The following is a 23960-nucleotide window of genomic DNA, read 5'->3' as shown; positions in this document are numbered from 1 at the left end:
GGCTAACTGGCCAGCAGTCTCTAGCAATGCTCTTGTCTCCACTGTCCCCCAGATTTAGGGTTACAGATATGTGCAGACATACTCAGCTTTAATGTGGGTGCTGGAGATCCAAATACAGGTCTTCATGCTTGTGCAAAATGCATTCTTCTCCACTGATCCACCTCCCAAGTCCCCAGATTTATTCTTACTATCCAATCAATACTGTAATAAAGAAATCTACATGCATGATGAATTTCTGGAGACCACTGATATAATCATTAGGTGTACAGTTAAGAAAGGTAGCAATGGCCAGGAAGTGATGGTGCACGCCTTTAATCTCTTGGAAGGCAGAAGCAGGCGGATTACTATGAGTTTGAGGCAACCTGGTCTACAAATCAAGTCCAGGATAATCAAGGCTACACAGAGAAACCCTGTCTTGAAAAAACAAACAAACAAACAAAACAAAAGAAAGGTAGCAACAAAATTAGTTAAGAACCAAAGTCAATTCAATAAAAACTCTAAATCCCTCTCATCTTTAGGATACTTATCTTAAAAGACTTTTCATAAAATCATAAAATGTAAGATAGTAATGAAGGAAGATCTTGCTTTACTTTGGGATGGTTCTTATTAGGAAAACATCACTTTCTTAACACATCTTCAAAGTTTTCATCTACTATCTTAACTTTAAAACTTGAGGCTACATAGGATAACACTAGCAATGACAGAATAAGAATTGTTATTAAGCAAAATGAAGTATGGTCCAAACAATACAGATACTATAGTGTTGGGTTATGAAAGTTTAATTTTGTCTGAAAAATTCAGTGACAAGACTGTTTTATCTTTAAATTGTATTTATAAAGAGAGTGTCAGAATCTGGTGAAAATTTAAACAGTATCTAGATTTTCACGGCACTAATCACTTTAATTCAGTATTATGAGTTTTAAATTCATCTTTAGACTACAAACTTCTTGGGAGTCATTACTTACCTACTAGCATCAGACTAGATAAAAAAAAACACAGTAACTTACAACACTAGTTGATAGATTGTTTGATCCTAAGCATCAGAATTTTAAAAAACAAAGCAAAACCAAACCAAAACAAAAATCCTAAACCCTATGACGGCTCTGAGTTATAATGCTTCTATAGTTAAAGCACACAATTAATTATAAAAACTAAAAAGAATCCCTACTTGCAACAGATGCCTAAAGCAGTTCGACTCTTAGAAACATAAGACAGATGTGGGCATGGCGGTGCACGCCTTCAGTAGTCCTAGCACTTAAGTATGCAGAGGCAAGTAAGTCTCTGTGAGTTCAAGATCAGTCTGATCTACATATCAAGTTCCAAGCCAGCAAGGTCTACATGGTAAGACCCTGTCTCAAAAATACAAAAGCAAACAAATAAAACCCCCATAAAGTAGAAAGTAGTTGCCAGCAACTGGGGAGAGGAAAAAGAACTGTTTGGTGAGTGAATTTTAGTACTGCAAGATGAAAATGACATGTTGTATGACAACTTATATATACAACTAATACTACCATACCATACACTTAAAATTTATTATACGTTTCATAAGATTTGATTATCACATCAAAAACATAAAGACATTAATGAAAACCATACATAGGCCAACAGCTATGACAAAACATGCGTAAGTTCTGAAAAGCCTCACAATAACCAGTTTCGATCACTACACTTCATAGCTCTACAGCAGCTAGCGCATACCAAATGCTTAGTATACTGACAAGCACTGTACTGCCCTTTACAAATGCTTTTTCAGTGAATAAGGAAGAATACAAAAGCAAAAACAAAAATGTGCTATCTACATTCAAAGATTCCTAGGATATAATTATTCATACTTTACACAGAGAAAAAAATCAGATTAGAGTAGCACTCACAGACAAAGTGGAACACAAAGCACTTCAAAAGAACTACTCTAAGAAACTCCCTACTTAACATAAAAAAATACAAATATCACTTACAGTGGCGTAACTGTATTGTCTTTTGGTGTGAAGAAAATGGCTGTTGAACTTCCCTCTCTGGAAGGGTCATCAGGTCTGTGGCCATACGAGTGAGCTGACCTAAAGTGTTCTTTTTCTGTAATGCGATTATTAGCGAGTTTACAGGCAACATTATGTTGGGTGCCCATTCTATCTGTCTTTGATAATTCACTGACAGTCCTAGATTGGCCCGGGCTTCCTTTTCTTTCAAAGAACAGGGTGACAGGTCGGTCTTTCAAGGGTAAATGAATAGAGGGACTGTCTTTTGTGGCAAGAGCTGCATCTCTTTTAGTGACTGCTGATGGGGAACCAAGTAAACCAGCTGCCCCCTTACTTTGGGTATTTGGAATATGCAGAGAAGATGGCCTCTCTACTCTTTGTCTTGACTGATGAAAAGATGGTGCCAAGAAAGAGTCCTCAGTTCTTGACTGTTCAATTGTCTTAAAGGCTTTACGTTCCTTTTCTAAAATATCTGTCTGTTGACGAATCTGTTCCATCAGTTCTTTTTCATTCTGCTGCTGTAATTGTTTTTGCCTTTTTTCCTTTTCAGTATTCAGCTTTTCTAACTTTTTAAGCACAGAACATGAAGAGTCTGTATTCAAAGGAATCGCCTGATCTCCTGAGAACTGACACTTCCTGGCTTCCCTGTCAATATCCAGAGTAAGAGTTGTCTTCAAAGTGGCCTCTCTTTCCCGTAGTTTGTTTCTTTGGATATTTGTATCTAGTTGGGAACTTGTTTTCAGAGGTTCTTGATGGGGAATATAAAAAAATGTAGGCAGACTACTTGAAACAAAAGAGTCTCTCAGCTGGGGTTTACAGGTGATAGGTTCAGAATTACAGACAAGCTTTTCCTTTGCAGTCCCGTTCTTTAAGTGATCTGAGTCAGAGGGTGCTCCTCTTCCAGTCACTGCAAAGCTAGTCTCACTTGAGGCACTGAGGGCTTTGTCTTGTGAACCAAATTTTGGATTCGTAGATAAGTTGGGTGATGAAACTTTCAATTCTCCCTCATCTAAAATGAGAGGCTCTGGTTTGCTCTTTTGGTTCTCCTCACAGGTCAGAAGTTCTAAGCTCCCTTGAGAGCTCTCACTATCAGGTGTACCCTGTGGAGACTGAAGGCCTTCTGGCATCAATTCTGTAGACCATCTACGCTCATCTGAAGGAGATATGCCACCAAGAGAACGGACTTTTAGCAATTCTAAGCTAAATATAGCTTGTTCTAACTCTCTCATTCTCCGACTTTCTCTTTTGGCCCGACCTACTTTTTTCTGATGGAGATCCTCCAAGGACTTGGGCCTCTGTCTTACAATCACATCTCCTTGTAAGTCTGTACCACTTTCGCTTTTGCCTTTCTCCTGTTGCTTCTCTGAAGAATCCTTTGAGAAATCCATTGAACTTTCACGGCTTATTCGATTACTTTCTATCACAGATTTACATTCCTCTATGGCTTTTACTCTGTTGTCAAAGGAACGGTCTTCCCACTCAGAAGGGTCTGAACCCTGAATTTCTACAGTTCCACATGCCTTGATATGTACCAATCCATGCTCTAGCTTTATTTCTTTCAGCTGTTGCTCTTTTAAAGCTTTATATCTATATAAAAATAGACAAATTAGGTTATAGATAGATCTTGGTTACCAATGAAGATAATTAAATTTATTATAATTTTTCTCATAGAAATAGTTTTTTTGAGGTAGAGCCTTGTTATCCTTAACTATGTTCAAAGTTAGCTTAAGCCTCCTATTTAGCTAGGACTAGTATGTACTGTACTACTCATCTATGTATTTCTAAAACTAAATTGATTGTACTAGTTCAATTATCTTCTTTTTTTGCTTTTTGAGACAGTTTCTCTGTGTAACCTTGGCTGGCCTGGACTCACTTTGTAGACCAGGCTGGCCTTGAACTCACAAAGATCCACCTGCCTCTGCCTCCCTGAGCGCTGGGATTAAAGGTGTGTGCCACCATGCCCAGCCTCCCTCTTCTTTATATAAATAATTCTTAACTAGATGGCCTAGACAAATGTTAACTGGACTAAAGATCCATTAATATCATAAACTAAAAACAAAAAAACAAAACCCAGAATATTTCCAAATTTGTAAGATTAAATCAAATGCACAAGTTTTTTCTAAGCAGTTATAACCACAGGTCATGGAAGATCCCAAGCTTATTTAATTCAATGAACATTTGTTTAATTTCTGCTATAGCCCAGATAATACAGGTTAGAACTGATGGAGTTTTATCACAGTCTAGTGATAAAAAAATATAACTGATTGATAAAAGTATTAAAGCAGAGGTTTAAACAAAGGAACTATGAAAACAGAAGGAACAACTGCTTTATTAACACAGATTACCTTTGTCGTGCTCTGAATCCTCTACATACTGATTGTAAAAGGATAATTTTGTTCCTTTGTTCTCTGTACTTCTTGCTTTGCCTGTAGCCCCTCCATCTTGCCTGTATACAGATGGCAGCCCTGTGTCTGCACCTATAGAGTTCCTTCCATCTCTGCTGGATAATGATAGCTGCGGCTCGTAACTCCAAGTATCGCTGTCGCTCTAAGTGAGCACGCCAGGAAGCCTGGAGAAGGGATGCTGCACTGGACATTATGAAAGCATCTTTCTCCACAGCCTCATTTCTGACTTGCTTCTGATTTAGATAATTCCTCCAGAATCGCTAAGGGGGAAGAAAAAAGAAAATGGCTGTTACCACTTGTTTCATGGAAAAAGGTTAAAAAAGCTAAATTTCTGTCATTAGCACTGTAGTGTATAACTTGTTGGTGAATGATAAATAATAACAATTGTATTGATGCTCTGGTTAGTCTGGGTTTGGTCTCATCTATAACCTGCTGCTACAAATGTAACAAAGATTAGTAGAGCTGAAGATCACCTCTTCTAAGACTGAAATGCCTTAACAGATGGGGTCTACAGAGTTGCCAAGCCTTAAGCAAATGCCACACCCACCTTTGTGTACGTGCACCCATCAAATGAGCCTATGTGTGCCACGCTGATGGAGGCATTTTATGCTAAGCACTAAATCAACCTTTTTAAGGGTGATGACAACAAGAACCTAAGAGAGCAAAAAGGCCTCAGCAAAAATTATTCAAGGGGGAAAATTCCATGAAGTAGTGGTTGAGGATTATGAAAAGAAAACAAACAAAAAACAAAAACAAGAAAAAAACACAGGTAAGGGAAAGAAAATTTCAAGATTATTTCAAATTTAAGGTAAGTAAAACCCTGCTCTTTAAAAAAATAAATAAAAGTAAACTTTTTTAATAGTTGAGTTTTATGGGTACAGTACTTCATATTAGAGTAGAAATATATATAATGTAGGTTAAGAATGATCTTAATTTTGAATTCTATACCAATGTATCAAAATTAAACTTATTTTGCATCAATATACTAAATTCTATACCAGTGAATTAAAAATAATCTTGTGAGTAACAATTAAGGCACTAAATTGAGGAGTAGATTCAATAATCTATCTTTTTTGTCCTATAATCCCTATATATTTCTATATTCTCCCTTCTTTCTTTTTAACCCCTATTTCCAAACTTAAGAAAGAAAAATAAAGAAAAAGAGAGATATCCCTGAGTGCAGGCTGATTAGGATAATTAAATAATACAAGTTAATTGTTAGTTGATCAAATTATGGTCATGTCAATTACTAGTCTATTTTTATCACAATAATAATATGAATCCTAAGTTTAACAGATAAATATGATTCTACAGATAGATAAGGTAAAATAGATATGGTCTTCAAAAAACCTCAGAGATTTATAGAATATGGCATTTAAAGATGTTTTTGTTATTTTAAAGATTCTTTGACAGTAAGACAGGTTAACTTCTGGCAACACCTAGCCAGTATCTCAAAGAAGATAATGAGCATCACAGAACCCCTAACGGAAATGGCTTCAAATGTGGCAAACAAGCCACTGGGCAGAATGTCCTCGTTTCTGCCACAGACAGAATTCTGCCTAAAAATGGGCAAGCTTCAATGCAGGCAGAGTCGATAGCCAAACTGTCTCTGTCATGTTCTCATTTTGGAAGCTGCTAATCTGCACTTCCTGTCTACTCAGATAATTAATTTTATCCCTTCTCAAGTCTCTGATGGGGTTGAAGACCAGATAGCTTAGTTTTACAATTAAGCTTATTTGTTTAGGGGTTAAGATGTTTTTACATCTAGATAGATGTTTTAAGTTGATAAAGATGAGATATAATAGACAGTGATTTACATTCAGAATTTTAGACGCACCAAGATAGTAAAGATGTTTTCTTCAAGGCTACCAAATACAAATAGCCAAAACACTATGAATGTAACATTTTAGACACACCAAGATAGTAAAGATGTTTTCTTCAAGGTTGCCAAATACAAATAGCCAAAACACTATGAATGTAAGATTAATATATTTCCTGATTGTCTAATAGTTCTTCTTGATGTAGATAGTTTATTGTGTAAGTGTAATAATATAAATATATATAAACAAAGAAAAATGAAAGAAAATAAATAAAAGCCTTACTTGCTTATCAAAAACATTTACTTTAAGTAATATAACTTAGTTGAGGTTAATTATACACTTTAAATTTTTTTAGATGTTTTCGTGCTCTGGAAATTAAAAAGTTCGGTTTTCTTTCTTTTTTATTTACTTATTTTATTTTTGACATAGTTTCTCTGCTGCAGCTCTTACTGTCTTGGAATTGTATATATACAGGCTGGCAAGCTCGAGGATGGCTTTGAACTCCAAGGGTATAACAACATGCAAGTTAATCTGTTGGGTCTTGCAAACATTTAAGAAACGAAACTAGGAAGTGGGGGAATAGCTTTGAACACACTGGCCCAGGAGACAACTTTATGAACAGAATATACTAATAATGCAGGCAAAAAAATCAACAATTAATAAATGAGACTTCGTGAAACTGAAGAGCCTTTATAAGGTATAGGACACAGTCAACAGGACAAAACAGCAGCCTGTGGACTGGAAACAACTTCATATCTGACAGAGCGCTTATATCTACAATATATGAAGAATTCAGGAAACTAGATTATCAACAAAACAAGTAACCCAATTAAAAATGGATCTCAAATGGCTGACACTTAAAGAAATGGTCAACATTCTTAGCCATCAGGGAAATCTAAATCAAAACAACTGAGATTCCATCCTACTATACCTGTGAGGATAGCTAAGCTCAAACCACAAGTGACAGCTTATGCTGGTAAGGATGAGGAGCAAGGAGAACGCTCCTCCATTGCTGGTAAGGATGTGGAGCAAGGAGAACGCTCCTCCATTGCTGGTAAGGATGTGGAGCAAGGAGAACGCTCCTCCATTGCTGGTAAGGATGAGGAGCAAGGAGAACGCTCCTCCATTGCTGGTAAGGATGAGGAGCAAGGAGAACGCTCCTCCATTGCTGGTAAGGATGAGGAGCAAGGAGAACGCTCCTCCATTGCTGGTAAGGATGTGGAGCAAGGAGAACGCTCCTCCATCGCTGGCAAGGATGTGGAGCAAGGAGAACGCTCCTCCATCGCTGCTGGGACTGCAAACTCATACAGCCACTATGGAAATCAACGTGGGCCTTCCTCACAAAAGTGGCAATCAATCTACCTCAAGACCCACCTAAGCAACTCTTTGGTATAGACCCAAAAGACATCCCATCCTACCACAAGGATACTAGCTCAACTATGTTCACAGCAACTTTATTTATAATAGCCAGAAACTAGAAACAACCCAGATGCCCCTCAACTGAAGAGTGGATTAAAAAAAAAAATCATGAAATTTACTGGCAAATGAATGAAACTAAGGAAAAAAGTCATCCTGGGTAGGAATCCAGACCCAGAAAGACAACCACAGTACGAACTCACTTATAAGTAGGTATTAGCTGTAAAGGATAACCATGCTAAAAACCCAGAGAGGCTAAGTAATAAGGAGGGCTTTAGGGGGAGCACAAGGATCTTCCTGGGAACAAGAGATAGAACAGATTTTTGCAGGTGGACTGGGGGCTGGTGAGGATGGGAACAGAAGAGATCAGGTGGTGGTGGGAAAGGAGGGATAGAATACTGGAAGAGATGACCAGAATTGGACATTTCTAAAAGTGAAACCCAGTATAATAAAAACTCCATGGAATCTATAAAGAATCTTCACTAGTGAAGACTCCTAGTAATAGAGGACACGGACCCTGAACTGCCCATCCTCTATAACTAAGCCAGGCCTCAAGGGGGGTGGAGGAGGTTGGGACACCAAGGCAGTCACAAGTCCTCCAATCTACAGTTTGTCATGCCTGCAGGATATGCTGTGCCTAGAATAATCATCACCAAAGAGACCAGAGAGACTTCATCCAGCAATGGGAGCAAATGCAGAATCCCACAGCCAAATATTAGGCAGACCTCAAATAATTCTGCAGAGGGAGAAGGAAGGAAGGACTGGAGGAGCAGAGGGGTCAGGAACACCACAAAAGCACAGCCCACAGAATCAACTGACCAGGAGGCTCACAGAGATCAGGGAGCCTAACCTTTACGGGTCTGAGGTAGGTCCTCTGCATATACACTACAGTTGCGTAGCTTGGCATTCTGATAGGATTCCTAACAGTGGAAGCAGGGGCTATCTCTATTGTCTGTTTTTGGGACCCTTTTCCTCCTATGGGGTTGCTTCATTCAGCCTTGAGGTGAGACTATCTGGCTGGTCTTATTGTAGCTTGTCATGTTGTATTTGGTTGCTGCCCCTGGATAGGCTGCTCTTTTCTGAGGAGAGGTTATGGGGAGGGATGGATCTGGGAGAAGGAAGGTGGGGAGAAACTGGGGAAAGGAGAGGAAATGGAAACTACAGTCAGGATATAATATATGAGAAAAAATAAAAAGGAAAAAAAGAAATGAGTATGATTCATTGTTATCTCTAAAGCTTCACTATTATTTAAATGTTTCACGTAAAATGGTTCTGATCACTAAATGAAGAACAAACAAAGTCATTCTCACACAAAGAATCCTTTTCTCATCCCACCTGGATAATAATAGATGCTTGTTTCAAATGAAGGAACTGCTGCCTACAGAGCAAGACTCTAAACCACCTTTGCAACAGTACAATTCTGCGAAGCACTTCCTGATGAAGCCGATCTTGTAGGTGCTGCCGTTCATGCTCCTTTAGGAAAACCTATGGTAGGGGGCAAACGACAAAGGACAAAGCTTAAGAAGAAATTAAAACTTCATGAGTTATTGTTTCTGTGGTAAGCTTTCAGAGAATAACATATAATGGCAGACATGCAAATAAGTACTGATAAATACTAAAGTAATTATTCGCAAACTGAAAAGAAAAAAGAAGATACTAGTCTATGAGAGAGGAAATGAGAAAATGAGGAAAAGTACCAAGTTTCCAATGTCAAACAGTAAGCTACGTCACTATCTATCATCTGGAAAAATGACTATCGTAAAAGATCAGTATACCACTGGTTAATATGTCACAATTTTTTAAAATGTTGGAATAGGGGGAAACTGAGAACCACAGATCTTAAAAAGTGATTATAATCTTGAAGGGACCAACAATAACCATCTATTCGAAATTTAGTGTGCACTAAAGGTTTTACTCCCCAGAGTAAAAAGCAGGTATAGATAAAGTATAAATTAGACACATCTTTTTGAAACAGAGCTATGGTGCATCTACAGGAGCAGGCAGGTATTATATCAAGAGTTAACGAGTGAACTACTAAGGGCTAGAGATAAAAGATCTTACCTGAGCAACATAAGGAGTTAGAAAAACTAAAACCACTGAACGATTACTCTTAATAAAGTACTACTAAATGCTACAACATGGAAATGTTTTTTGTTTTCTTTTGTGAAAATGTTCACGTAGCCCACGATGGCCTTGAACTTCTTTGCAGCTGAGAATGGTCTTCAATTAGTGATTCTCCTGGCACTGCTTTCTAGTGTTTGACTCATAGGCACACAGTACCCAGACAATAAGAAGGATCAGTCAGTGTGAGTGAGGAAGATATATAATTTCTTAAAGACTTATTTATTATGTATACAGTGCTCTATCTGCATGTACACCTGTAGGCCAGAAGAGGGCATCAGATCACATTATAGATGGTTGTGAGCCACCATGTGGTCACTGGGAATTGAACTCAGGACCTTTGGAAGAGCAGTCAGTGCTCTTAACTTCTGAGCCATCTCTCCAGCTCCAGGAAGAAATATAAATTTAATGGGGAGTTTATTGGAGTAATAATTGAGCATGAGGTCAATATAAAGAAAGCAGCATATTTAAGTGATTTTAATAAATGGGCAGAATAAGTTAAATGGAATGACTAAAATAAAACTAGCAGTTTAATATTGTCAAATTAATATAGAGGAAATGAACTAAAGAACAAATAAAATTGAACCAGAAATGGAGAAATGGGCTGATATGAGTATCATTTCTAAGGAAAAAAAAAAAAGAAATTTAGCAAAAGGATTAAATCACAAAGTAAGACCAAGATGATCATGGTTTTCTGCTTGAAAAAATGGGGGAGGACGAGGAAGAGGAGGAAATATAAATAAAAGGTAAGAAAGAAAAGGGCAGTAGAGAAATCTGGATAATGTTACTGTGGACTATCTTAGACATGATTTGAATGACTGAAGGTGTACTCAGAACTAGAACACTGACCAGAATTGTTTTGTTTTTTTCAAGACAGATCTTTTTCTCTGTGTAGCCTTGGCTGTCTTGGACTCACTTTGTAGACCAGGCTGGCCTCTGTCTCCCTGAGTACAGGGATTAAAGAAATGCACCACCACGCCCAGCCACTGACCAGAAATTCTATGATTAATACTGATTACAACATTTCATTTTAAGTTGGGTGTATGTAGGTGTCACGCAACAACAATAGAAGTCATTTCTCTTCCACCTACCACATGGGTTCTGGGACTAAACACAGGTTATCAGGCTTGACAGCAAGCACCTTTACTACTAAATCCCAGGGTCACGTAAGAGGGTTCATTGAGTAGAAGTGTTTGGTATGTAAGCATAAGAACCTAAGTTTTATCTATGAACATAAGATAAAAAGAACAGCAACTCCTGAAAATTGTCTTCCGTGGGTGTGATAGCATTCACACATTACTCATACACAAATACTATAATAATAATAATAATAATAATAATAATAATAATAATAATAATAATAATAATAATAATAGAGATAATAATAATAAATAATTATTAATGGGCCAGCAAAGTAGGATAGTTTAGGCACTTACTGTCAAGACTGAAAACTCGAGTCTTATCCCTGGTACTCACATGGTAAAGGAAAGGAACGGACTCCCCTGACTTCCATACCCATGCCATTGCAGATAGAGAGATAGGGAGATAGATAGATAGATAGATAGATAGATAGATAGATAGATAGATAGATAGATAGAGACAGATAGGAAGGAAGGAAGGAAGGGTAAGATGGATAGACAGAATAAACAAATGAGTAAATGTAAACATTTACCTAGTTTAATCAATTTCCTTGTAATACTTGATATGTACTATCTTTTCATAAGACTCATAGACAAAGACAGGTATTATTATCAAAATATAAAATGATCTCAATTTAAATAAGGCTATATATGTACTTACCATGGTTTTTCCAACTTGATAATTATCAGGATTAATATTGATTTTCCTGAAGAAATCTTGAATGTTAAATTTAGATGGGATAATATTTTGGGGAAGTAGAACATGAAAGTGGCTCACAAAATCCTGAAAAGTTAAAAAAAAATTGGTATCAAATCACAAGGTAACTAGGTAAGTATTATGCCCTAAGCTGACTGACCAGCCTTTTATTAATGGGTTTCTCAGTCTTTGAATAAAAAGAAAACATTTTTAAAATATTTACTTTTATTTATTTACATTGGTGTTTTGCTTGCATGTATGTCTGTGAGAGTGTGTCGTTTCCTCTGAAACTCAAGTTACAGACAGTTGTGAACTGCCATGTGGTTGCTGGGAATTGAATTCAGGACCTCTGGAAGAGCAGACAGTGCTCTTAACCTCTGAGCCATCTCTCCAGCCCATAAAAAGAAAAGTATTTAAAGTAAGACAATGTAGAGCCCGTGTGGTGGTGCACACCTTTAATTCCAGCACTTGGGAGGCAGAGGCAGGTGGATCCCTGTGAGTTTGAGGCCAACGTGGTGTCTACAAAGCGAGTCCAGGACAACCAAGGCTACATAGAGAAACCCTGTCTCGAAATAAAACCAAAAAAGTAAGGCAATGTAAAAAAAAAAAACTCAGACTCCACTGCAAGAGGGCAGTGAGCCACCCAAGTGAAGGTACTCTATGGCCTGTTTTCTCATTCTTTTAAGTACAAGGTGCCATGGCAGGGATAGAAAAGTGATAACAGAGAGTGGGTATGAGAGTAACCAGAATTATTATATACCTGTATAAAATTGTCAAAGAATGAAACTTACTAATAAAAAAAGTAGGGTGAAATAAAAGAAAGTTTTTTGCTTTAAAGTAAAAACAGGAAGAACAGAAGAGATGGCTCAGTGATTAAGAGTACTGGACACTCTTCCAAGTGTCTGGGTTAGAGTCCAAGCATCCACATGCCTGCTAACAGCCATCTGTAACTCCTTCAAAGGAATATGACACTTGCTTCTGGCCTCCAAAGGCACTACATGCAAATGGTGCATAGTTATATATGCAGGCAAAACACCCATAGACACAAAATAAAAATAAAAATCCTTTAAAAACATATATGTATACATATCATATACATATATTCATATAAAATTATATATATTAATTTAAATATATTATAGACACATATAACCTGGAAAGAATATTTGGAGCTATATCCTGACTGGCGAATTCGAACTGTTTCCAGCATCCCAGTGTACCGAAGCTGTCTTAGTACCAAGGCATCATTGAATCTTAAGGGCAGCTAAAACAAACAAATGAAAAAAAAAAAAGGTTAGTAAATCTCCAAATTTCAGTTTGTCTTAGAAGTACAGCTGACCTTTGACCTTTGAGTATCCAGGGACTGACTTAGTCAGTTTAAGAATGGACAAGCTCTCCTCCTAACTGGTAACTTATGAAAAGATGATTGCCCTGATCTGGAGTAACGAGGGAGAAAGCAATGTTGTAGGCAAATGAACAACAAAGCACAGTAGAAATGTGGGTGTACAAAGGCCTCAAGGCACAGTCACTACAAACTAATGGCATTAATGTATTTAACCAAACTTTGTTTATAATTTTGTGTTTCATCAAGATATTTATCTGGTAATGTCACTAAGAAAATAGCGGACCTACTTCATTTGTTGCCTTGGCTAAGAACTGACAAAATTCTCCTAATAAAAAACAGATTTGTGCCGGGCGTGGTGGCGCACACCTTTAATCCCAGCACTTGGGAAGCAGAGGAAGGTGGATCGCTGTGAGTTCGAGGCCAGCCTGGTCTACAAAGCGAGTCCAGGACAGCCAAGGCTACACAGAGAGACCCTGTCTCAAAATCCACCCCCCCAAAAAAGACAGATTTGTTTATTTCCATAATACTTTTGCTTATGACACAAACATGCAACACAGAAAAAAGGGGGGAGGGGGAAATCTTTATAGTCCTGAGAATGTTAAGCTCCTTTATTACACAGGCATTCACAGGAAAAAGACTAACTGTCTTGTCACACCTAGGTATCTCAGTAGCTACACTTCTAGGAGATGTATTTGTAGCTTCTGACACTGCTCGGTCATAATATTATTTTTAATGATCCTATGCACGCGTTATATGTGAATATATAGAACTTATCTTGATAACTTATCCTAGGACCTGATACATTTCATCAACTCAACTTTTGAACAACGAGGTCTCAATAACTGGAACTCATACTTCTACTCAATACAAGGAGAAGTAAGCACTTCATAGCTGGAAGGTGTTAATAATCAAAAAGACGATGAATTAATACTGTAATTACAGTAGATCATTACACAGATAAAATACTTAAGTCATGGAATAATGAAATAACTACTGTGTGTGTGTGTGTGTGTGTGTGCGCGCACGCGCAGGTATGAGTGTGCCACAGCACACGTGGGAAGTCAGAGGACAACTTACTGAAGTCAGTCTTCTTCCACCATGGGGATTCTGAGGATAAAAAGGTTATCAAGCTTGGCTCAGGAAGCTTTACTTGCTGAGCCATCTTATCAGCCCCAAAACAAAGCAGCAGAATTGCAGATTGTTTATTAAAAATTATTTAAAATATGACTGATAACTCCTACACATGTGCACTATGGTACTTGTGCACACATACATACACATAAATAATCAAGAAAGATGAACTTAATGTCTACTGTACTTAAGCTTTTTAGCTGCACACTTTTTCCCATAATGAGCATAAAGATGACAAACAAGTGCTAATTAAAGGGGCTGCAACAGAAAAAGTAAAGGTAAAAATTTCTAAATATGAAAATACTAAACAATAACTAAGAGATATAACTATATCCAAAAAGAGGTTAATTAACCTTTAAAACAACAAAATTTTCATAGGAAAAAAAATCCCTTTTTTTCTGATGGAATTTCAAGGGGTATTAATATTTGCCTCTCAGAGTCTAGCACATGCTGAATCAAATCCACAAACATCTTAAAATTGGGTAAGTATGGAGATTTTAAAAAATAGGTATAAGTAATACTTAAGGAATATAATTTTCTATACAAAAAGTATGTATAGTTTTTCCTCTGGTCACTTTTAAGGGAATTCAAACTTTGTTTTCAAATAACCTGACTGATGTACTGTGATGTATAGGATACTTTTACCTTTTCAGCATTTGAGCGAATGCATTTTACAAAATATGGTTCTGCCTGACCAAGTGTTTCCATCAGCTTGCTTAAGGAGGCCTGCAATAAAAGTAGTGACATTAGTATTCTCTTTTGCTCAAGAGTTGACAAGTGACATAGTTGGTTTTTGTTTTTTAATTTATATATTCACTTTATATCCCAGATGTAACCCCTTCCCCACCTCTCCTCTTAGTCCCTCCTTCCCACTTTCTTCCTCCTACTCCCCCCTCCCTTGTCCTCAGAAAAGGGGAGCCCCCCCAACTCCAACCCACCCCAGCACAGAAAGTCGCATCGTACTGAGCTCCCCCTCATCCACTGAGGCCAGGTAAGGCAGCCAGGTTAGGGTAAAGTGATTGAAAGCAGGCAACAAAGTCCACGTCATAAACAGCACACACTCAACTCACTCGGGGGACCCACATGAAGATCAAACTGCCCATCAGTTACATATAAACAGCAGTGTGGCAAAATAAGCAAAAACTTCGTATGCATAGAAAGGTTTGTTTCTGAGAAGAAAATTGTATATATTCACATTCTGGTTACATCAAGAATTGCTAGCCTGGTCTACAAAGCAAGTCCAGGACAGCCGCGGCTATACAGAGAAACCCTGCCTCAAACAAAACATAACAAAAAGAACTGCTGAGGATAAGAAATACAGTTTGATCTTAAAGCTGACCCCCTAGCAATAGTCATTATTGCAGATGCATTTCAGAATACTCTAAATAGAGAATAGAGAATAGGTTTTCTTCACATGAATTAAGTAACTTTGCTCAAACACACATTTTAGGTAGCTCTGCTTCCCTGCCCCGCCCCTATCTTTGTTTTGAGAGAGGCTCTTTAATATTTGTTCCAGTTGGCCTGTAACAAGCTATGTAGCTGAGGCTGACCTTAACTTGTGATGTCCCTGTTATCAGCCTTCTGTGTCCTGGAATTATGGGCATATGGGTATGTGTCCACAAAGGTCCAAGGCAGTTAGGAGGTGACTGTGAGGCACCCTAGGTGGGTGCCGGGAACCTAACTCAAGTCCTCTGCAAGCACATTTACACGCTAAGCTGCAAAGCCCTCTCCAGCCCCTCCTCTGTTTATAGTTTCATAGATTTATCTTTGTTTCTTTCCTTCTTTCTACTTGCTTTGAGTTTAAAGCATTCTTCACTTTCTATTTTACTGAAGACCTTTGATTCTCGGACATACACCCTAACCCTTTTCTAATCGAAGCACTCAACACTACAGCTTCTTAGGCATATGAATCCTATCATAGCAATGATCTTGCAGCTCACTTTGATCCTTCAACAATAGTAAAAACAAAAGAAACAAACAAACAAAAAACCACCAGATTTTATTTGGCATGAGAAGAGGTAATAACCTGAAACTGGGCACTGATACTGGGAGGTTTCTTCTTCTTGTGCAAATGAAGAAGAGATTTGGTGATCCGATCCTGAAGGGTCAGTCTTGTCAGATGCTTCAGAGAATTCACCTCCAGCAAGTGCTAAAGACAAGAGAGACAGTACTACTAGCTTCACCTTGCAGATCGACTTTCACTCTGTTCCTGTGTTACTTTGTGCAGCACTGTAATTATTCATTTCCAACACTATGTGCAAAACATTTCGTGTATGAATATGATCAAATGAAAAGTGTGAGTTAGTAGCCATTCTTCCCTCTCCTTCCTCCAAAAGCTAAAAAATTCAATTTTAAACTATATTTCCTAAACTACTGCATCTAGAATTCTGGAAGTGGCTTAAACTGGCCAGTTAAATACTGTATGAAGCAGGCCAGGCATAACTGAGGCAAAGGCACTGGCTACTAGTTCTGTTCTTTTGGGCAAAATGCACACAAAGGCACTTTTAACTCTCTCTTCCCCCAATCTCTAAGCACTGGAGTGTTCTAAGTGTTCGGAGGCAGAGTAAAGGACATCTGCGTTGTTACAATTACTGTAGAGTAAATACAGTTTAGCCCTGTGGTCCCCTCATTACACAATAGGTAGCAGGGCTTATAAGCACTGGCAGGTTCCTTCTGACTGGCCTAAAGACTCAGGAATTCAGAATCCATCAACTTCTAGAGGTAGGTAAATGAGGAGTGAGTGAAATAGAAATGTGAGATCTAATATACAGATGAACTTGTTCCAGGGACATTCAAGACCTGGTTTTGTCTCAAGAGTAAGTAAGGGGAGAGAGCCAGGACATGCACTCTTATAAGGCTCTCAGGAGTTTACTGGTGCTACAATGCAGAACAACTCTGAGACCAATCCAGCACCCTAACCCCTACCTTAAGAAACTTCTCTACTGAGTGAGTCCAGGACAACCAAGACTATACAGACAAACTCTGCCTCAAAAAATAAAATAAAGGCCGGGTGTGGTGGCACATGCCTTTAATCCCAGCACTCGGGAGGCAGAGGCAGAGGCAGATGGATCGCTGTGAGTTTGTGGCCAGGCTGGTCTACAAAGTAAGTCTAGTTGGCCAAGGCTACACAGAGAAACCTCATCTCGAAAAACCAAAAAAATAAATACAATAAAATAAACCTGTTTTTCTAAAACATTTTTTATTTATTATGTATATAGTGTTTTGCCTGTGTGTACAACACATGCCAGAAGAGGGCACCAGATCTCAGTGTAGATGGTTGTGAGTTACCATGTGGTTTCTGGGAATTGAACTCAGGATCTTTGAAAGAGCAGCCAGTGCTCTTAACCTCTGTGCCATCTCTCCAGCTCCTTTTCACTGATTTTAATATAAAAATTTATATGAAATTCAATGTCAGTGTTCATAAATGAGTTTTATCAGCACATGGACTTACTTGTTCAGTTTCATATTATCTAAAGTTGTATCTATACTACAACAGTAGACCTAAGTACTTACAATAGAAAACTGGCCCTCAGAGATTATTTAACTCTTTATAGAAACACTGTGCAATATTTATAATAGATGAGAATCACATAATCACTAAGTAGAAATGTTTTCAGAATTCAGATTGTCACTTTCACGTGGCTCAAAGAAAAATGAAAAGTAGCAATTATTAAACAGAACTTGTATAATCAGGAGCTTTAAAAAAATTAGAGAATAATATTTATCATGAGTAGTTATTTATGCTTAAACTATTAGGCTTGTCCAGTTCCTACCAGACTTTGCTATTTCTAAAATGGATCCTGCTAAGTACATATAGTCTGTACTTTAGACATGAATAAGGGTTTTCATATATTTGACTTATAAACATTGGTGGCATAAATTTTAAAAAAAGACACTCAATAGGGAAATAATAACTACATTTTTTTTCCACAGTACTCACCTTTGGAAGAACAGGTTTTAATTTGAAGTTTTTGCTTCTCCTATAAAGATAAAACATTCATTAGAAGGAAAAAAAAAATCAAACCCTACAGTATAAATGAGTGATAAAAGAGCCATCTCGGTGCAACTAAATTCTCAATTCTTCCACTGGGAAATGTGGGCACTCTGTAGAAAAACGCTATCTGGCTCAACCAAGCAGGCATCACTGAGAAAGAGTAGGCAGGGCCGAGACACAGAAGAAGCATCAGCACTGTAGCCTGAGTATAAGCAGGAGTGGGGCCTGAAGATTAGTGATGTGCGGCTGTACTTTTGAAGCCAGTAAGTTTTGCTTTCTTGTACGTAGTTAGGGTTCTACTTTCTAACACCTTCAAAGATTTACTTCTACCATTAAAATATTTTTAAGATATGCCTATATTTCATAAATAGTTAAAAATATACATTTCAGCAAAATATAATTTTTTATTTTGGAAATTACATTTTTCTATTCATTTTCCCTACTCATAAACAAAAATTAACTTTTATTATGGCTTCAGAAAAAGAGCAAATACAGCTCAGTGCTTAGAGCCCGGCTGAGAAATTACACCGAAGTAGAACTTCTCTAAATCTTGGTTTCATTATGTGAGACTATAAAGTGAGGACAAGATTTTTTTTTTTTTAGCATTGTTGAGAAAATTAATTGAATTGGGATTCATTTCATGAGCAGAGCAAGATTTACATAAACCAAGCCTATTGACACTATTAAGCAATTACTTCAATAGAGAGCAAGCATAGTTACTGCTATGTGCAAACCAGTTCCTTCATCAGGTAATAACAGATGACTCCTGTAAGATACTACACACGCTGCCATTTATGCCATGAGCATGAGATTGTCCTGTCCAATGCTAGACCTAAAGAATAATAGCTGTAGACATGACAGGGGATCCTAAAAGAGCTAAGTTTTGTCTTTCTCTACAAGAAAATAACAATAATTCCCTGCAATTAAGTTTAATCTACTTTTATTTTTGCTAGTGAATAGGGAAAACAGAAAGAGAAAGCAAAGCAATGCTATATATAATGCATTAGACTCATAGTTTTAAAAACTGTCCATTTCAATCTTTTTCAATCAAAATTATATCCATGAAAATACTACTTCATTTCTCATTATATTTTCTGTAAGAAAATTTAGTAAAATGCTCCCTTAAATAGTCTATTAATAGCCGGGCACAGTGGCACACGCCTATAATCCCAGCACTCTGGCAGAGGCAGGTGGATCGCTGTGAGTTTGAGGCCAGCCTGGTCTACAAATGGAGTCCAGGACAGCCAAGGCTACACAGAGAAGCCCTGTCTCGAAAAACCAACCAACCAAACAAACAAAAAAGTCTATTAATAACCAATACTGACGTGAGAATTCCATGGGCTCTCTCCAGCAGTTTACTGCTTGCTGAATTAGCAAATATCCCATCTTTATCAAGCAAGGAAGTGTTGCTAGTTGGTAGTCTGCTCTGGCGAATGCCAGTTCTGACATTCCAGGCAATATCAAACGTGTCACTGGAAAAAATAGTATAGTTTCCTTACGTTAATTATCTCCATATTATTGTATTAATATAAAATATGGTATATTTTTAAAATGGAACATTTAAAGATTTTAATGCTAAGCAGCATAAAATGGTTTATTACAATGATTACCAATAAAGTAGGACCTCTCAGTCAACCAGAAAGAAAACTTTAGTGGATTCTGACACATTTATATACAGGTAGATGGATATATCATATAGATAACATCATTAACATTGTTATATGTAAGTTATATGTTTTAATGTACAATCAAATCTATGATGTTTTTTAACACATTTTTATTGAAAAGTAAAATAATTCATATTACATCTCATTTTCTATCCCATCCCATGCATCCTCCCATTCCTCCCTCCCTCCCGCTTTCACCCCAATCCCCTTTCCCTATGACTGTGACTGATGGGGACCTCCTCCCCATGAATATGGTGCTACGGTATCAAGTCTCTTCTTGGTAGTCTGCTATCCTTCCTCGGAGTGCCATTGGGCCTCCCCAACAAGGGGACATGGCCAAATATGGGTCATCAGAGATCGTGTGAAAGTCAGTCCCCAGTCTCCACTTAAGTGTGGAGAATGCTCTGCCCCTTGGCTAGGTCTGGGTAGGGGTTTGATGATGACTGCACGTATTGTCCTTGGTTGGTGCCTTAGATCAAGAAGAACCCCTGGGCTCAGATCCACCCATCATAGTGTTCCTCTTGGAGGTTCCTAGGACCCACTGGATCCATCTACTTCCCTATCCCCTATATTTTTCTCACCTAGAGTCTCAATAGGATGTCCTCACCTCTGTCCCACTTTCCTGGTAAGTGTAGACTTTCATGGGACCTGCCCCTTGGGCTAGTGTCCAGTTATAAGTGAGTATATACCATATGAGTCTCTCTGCTTCAGGGTTAGCTCACTCATTATGATCATTTCTAGTTCCAATTGAGAAAGGGGGCTCAGAATTAAACAGAGAATTCTCAACAGAGGAATATCAAATGGCTGAGACACACTTAAAGAAATGCTCAACATCTCTAGTCATCAGAGAAATGCAAATCAAAACAACTCTGAGATTCCATCTTACACCCCATCAGAATGGCTAAAATCAAACATTCAAGTGACAACACATGCTGGCAAGGATGTGGAGAAAGAGGAACACTCCTTCATTGCTGGTGGGAATGCAGACTAGTGCAGCCACTTTGGAAATCTGTCTGGCGCTATCTCAGAAAACTGGGAATAGGGCTTCCTCAAGACTCAGCTATTCCACTCCTTGGAATATACCCAGAAGATGCTCCAGCACACAACAAGAACATTTGCTCAACCATGTTCATAGCAGCCTTATTCATAATAGCCAGAACATGGAAACAGCCTAAGTGTCCCTCAGTAGAAGAATGGATAAAGAAACTGTGGAACATTTACACTATGGAATACTATTCAGCTATTAAAAACAAGGAATTCCCAATATTTGTGGACAAATGGATTGATCTATGATTTTTTTTTTAGAGCTTTCAAAAATCTTTATTGAGATTTCTAATACCAATAGTTACATGATTCTATGGAGTATCTATTTCTTCCTGAGCCGTCTTATTCATAAACACCCACGTTACTGACACACCAACTAAAAATATTAAGTTGTTGCTACAGATTTAAGTGCTATAATCAACATTAGAGGCAGAGGAATGAATAGACAATTGCCAGTGATTATAGTATAATATTTAATTAAGGGCTTTCTAGGTTAAGATAGTAGATGTAAATCACTTCAGAAATCATTAAAAAAATACAAATTATATTTTAAATGAATTAACATTTAAGAACAAAGAGAATAAACTGAGAACAAATGATATATCTTTGTAATATGAGTGACACATTAATTTCTCAAACTCTGTTCTTTCTTTATATGAACAAGAAGCCAAAGAGAAAGTCTGTAATCTAAACAACAGTATCCATTCGTGAAGATAGTAATGTTTTGCACAGAAGTTAAGGGCAATATTGAAAATAGAGGTACTGAGTCTTTTTATCCAGCTTTTATAAGAATTATATAATTCATTTTAGATTATATAATCTAAGTAGTCAGTTGGCATACATTGTGGGGGAGAATTTAGCCAAATAAAAAGGAAACACTGATGTTTCATGAAATGACTCCAGACACCCAAACTGATAGTGCTTTTCAGTCTTAAACATACTCACTAGACAACCAAGGAAAGCCTCTAGCATGGAAAAGAAACTAAAACAATGAAACACAAAAAACTTGAAGGAGGTCAGACATGGTGATCCCAGCACATTGAGGCCAGCTTGGTTTATATAGTGAATTCCAGGGCAGCCAGAGCTACATAGAGACCCTGTCTCAAAAAAACAAAACAAACAATAAAAAACCTAAGAATAAAACTATCCAGTCATGAGGGTGAGGGCACTACAAGTAATATTCTTAAGAAGCCCAGTGCGGCGGTACATTGACTTTAATCCCCGCACTCAGGAGGCAGAGGCAGGTGAGTTTGAGGCCAGCCTGGTCTACAAAATGAGTTCCAGGATAGCTAAGGCTATCTGTTACACAAAGAAACCCTGTCTCAAAAATGAGGTGGGGGGAACCCAGTAAATACTGAGAAAGAAAACTTGAAACTCTTGAAAATTAAATACATTAGTATCATACATAAATTTGCAGAATATATTCATTCACTAGTTTAAAATAATTATTTGGTACCAAACTACATTTCAACCAAACTAAAAAACATACTATCACATGGTTTATAATAAAGTCTGAGGAGACTAGTAAGTACTTAGGAAAACATGTTGTGGGTCAAATAACCAAATGAGAAAAGCTAGGCAAAATAAAATGATAAACTTTTAAAATAGAGTAGTTAGGAAAGATCTCATGGATAAGGCTCAAAGACAGCCCCAATTTTATATACTAAGTCTTATCACAAAAGTATTTTTAAATTAATTAAATGGAGATTAGAAGGAAATGAAGAACATGAAGCTTATGCAGGAGAACTGCCTGAATTCCAGGGTAGTCTGGACTGCATACCAAGTATCAGGCTAGCCGGAAAAACATAGCAAGATCCTGTCTCAAACGAAATAAAAGAGAAGAAAATTTGATTAATGGCATAAAATGAAGAAGCCTAAATAAGTAATTTTAAAAGTTTAATTTTTTTAATACTTTCTTTGTTTTTAGTGCATTAGTGTTTTGCCTACATGTATGTCTGTGTAAGGGTGTCATATCTTGGAGTTACAGACAATTGTGAACGGCCATGTGGGTGCTGGGAATTGAACCCAGGTCCTCTGGAAGAGCAGTCAGTGCTCTTAACCGATGAGCCATCTCTCCAGCCCCTAAAAGTTTAATTCTAAAAGCATTTAATTTAAGACTACCAGCTCATTAAGTATCATAGTGATAACAATGTTTACTAACTTGAGAGGAGGAGCATCACAAGTCCTGAGCTACAGTATGAGTTGAAGATCAGCTGGGGCAATTTAGTGTGATCCTACCAAAAACAAAGTAAAAAGAGGGCTAGTACTGGGGACAGTGTTCAGTGTAGAGTGCTGGCCTGGCATCAACAAGGTTCTAAATTCAGCCCCTGGTACTGGATGGGAAAAAACATATGGGAAGGAATAATATACCCATCTGATGGCAGACAGATATGTGTCTCCCCACTTGAGACAACAACTGCACTAGGTGAACACTTTTGAATAAAACTATAGGAAAATATTCCAAGATCCCCATATCTGAAAACGACAGTACACAAGTCCACCAGAGACTGCATTCACTTCTTACATACAAATACTCTGGTGGTCTGAGTAACAATGGCCCCGTAGGTACATATATTGAATGCCTGGTCATAAGGGAAAGGCACTAGTTGGGAGGGATTAGGAGGTGTGTCCCCTGGGGGTAGGCTTTGAGGTTTCAATAGCCCAAGCCAGCCCCCAGGGGCTTTCTCTCTTCCTGTTGCCTGCAGATCCAGTAACTCAAAGCTCCTTCTCCAGCACCATGTCTGCCTGTTTACCACCATGCTTCCTGCCATGATGAAGAAAGACTAAACCTCTGAAACTGTAAGCTAGCCCCAATTAAATGCCTTATATTTTATAAGAGCTGCCATGCTCATGGTATCTCTTCAAAGCAATGACCACTAAGACAAATGCCTATGGTAAGTTCTATTTCCATTTCTAAATTAGCCCTGGTAAGGAATTAGCAACATTAATAGTAAAATAGAACATTGGTAAGAATCAACATTCGTAAAAGTGACATCATCACAATATAAAGAATAGCACCTAATTTAAAATTGAGGACTTTTTTATTTTTAGAATTTCCTGTTTAATATTTCTGAGGCCACAGACAGCCATGAGTAAATGAAAATGTAGAAAGCAAAACTAAATAAAACTAAATAAAGACAACTATAATTTGGAAATCTGAGGTCGACTGATAACTTGTACCTTCCATGGAAAAGTTTCTCTACTAAAT

At 37.7% G+C, this 23960-nt stretch overlaps 1 protein-coding gene across 6 annotated transcripts in view; it reads right to left on the bottom strand.

Annotated features, from left to right (window-relative positions):
* The window catches only part of MYO9A (myosin IXA), a 173646-nt gene that overhangs the window by 54595 nt on the left and 95091 nt on the right, over nucleotides 1-23960 (bottom strand). For all 6 annotated transcript variants that reach the window (XM_084782524.1, XM_084782527.1, XM_084782526.1 and 3 more), the window contains 9 exons: nucleotides 19367-19513; nucleotides 17988-18027; nucleotides 16074-16196; nucleotides 14693-14773; nucleotides 12725-12835; nucleotides 11536-11658; nucleotides 8950-9099; nucleotides 4319-4638; nucleotides 1956-3560 (listed from right to left, as the gene is read on the bottom strand). In XM_084782524.1, coding sequence (XP_084638650.1) covers nucleotides 1956-3560; nucleotides 4319-4638; nucleotides 8950-9099; nucleotides 11536-11658; nucleotides 12725-12835; nucleotides 14693-14773; nucleotides 16074-16196; nucleotides 17988-18027; nucleotides 19367-19513 — 2700 coding nt within the window. The remainder of the gene's footprint in view (nucleotides 1-1955; nucleotides 3561-4318; nucleotides 4639-8949; nucleotides 9100-11535; nucleotides 11659-12724; nucleotides 12836-14692; nucleotides 14774-16073; nucleotides 16197-17987; nucleotides 18028-19366; nucleotides 19514-23960) is intronic.

The sequence above is a fragment of the Acomys minous genome, assembly GCF_964271855.1.
Source record: "Acomys minous genome assembly, chromosome: 5".
In the NCBI taxonomy this organism is placed as follows: Eukaryota; Metazoa; Chordata; class Mammalia; order Rodentia; family Muridae; genus Acomys; species Acomys minous.
This window is presented reverse-complemented; position numbering and strand designations above follow the sequence as displayed.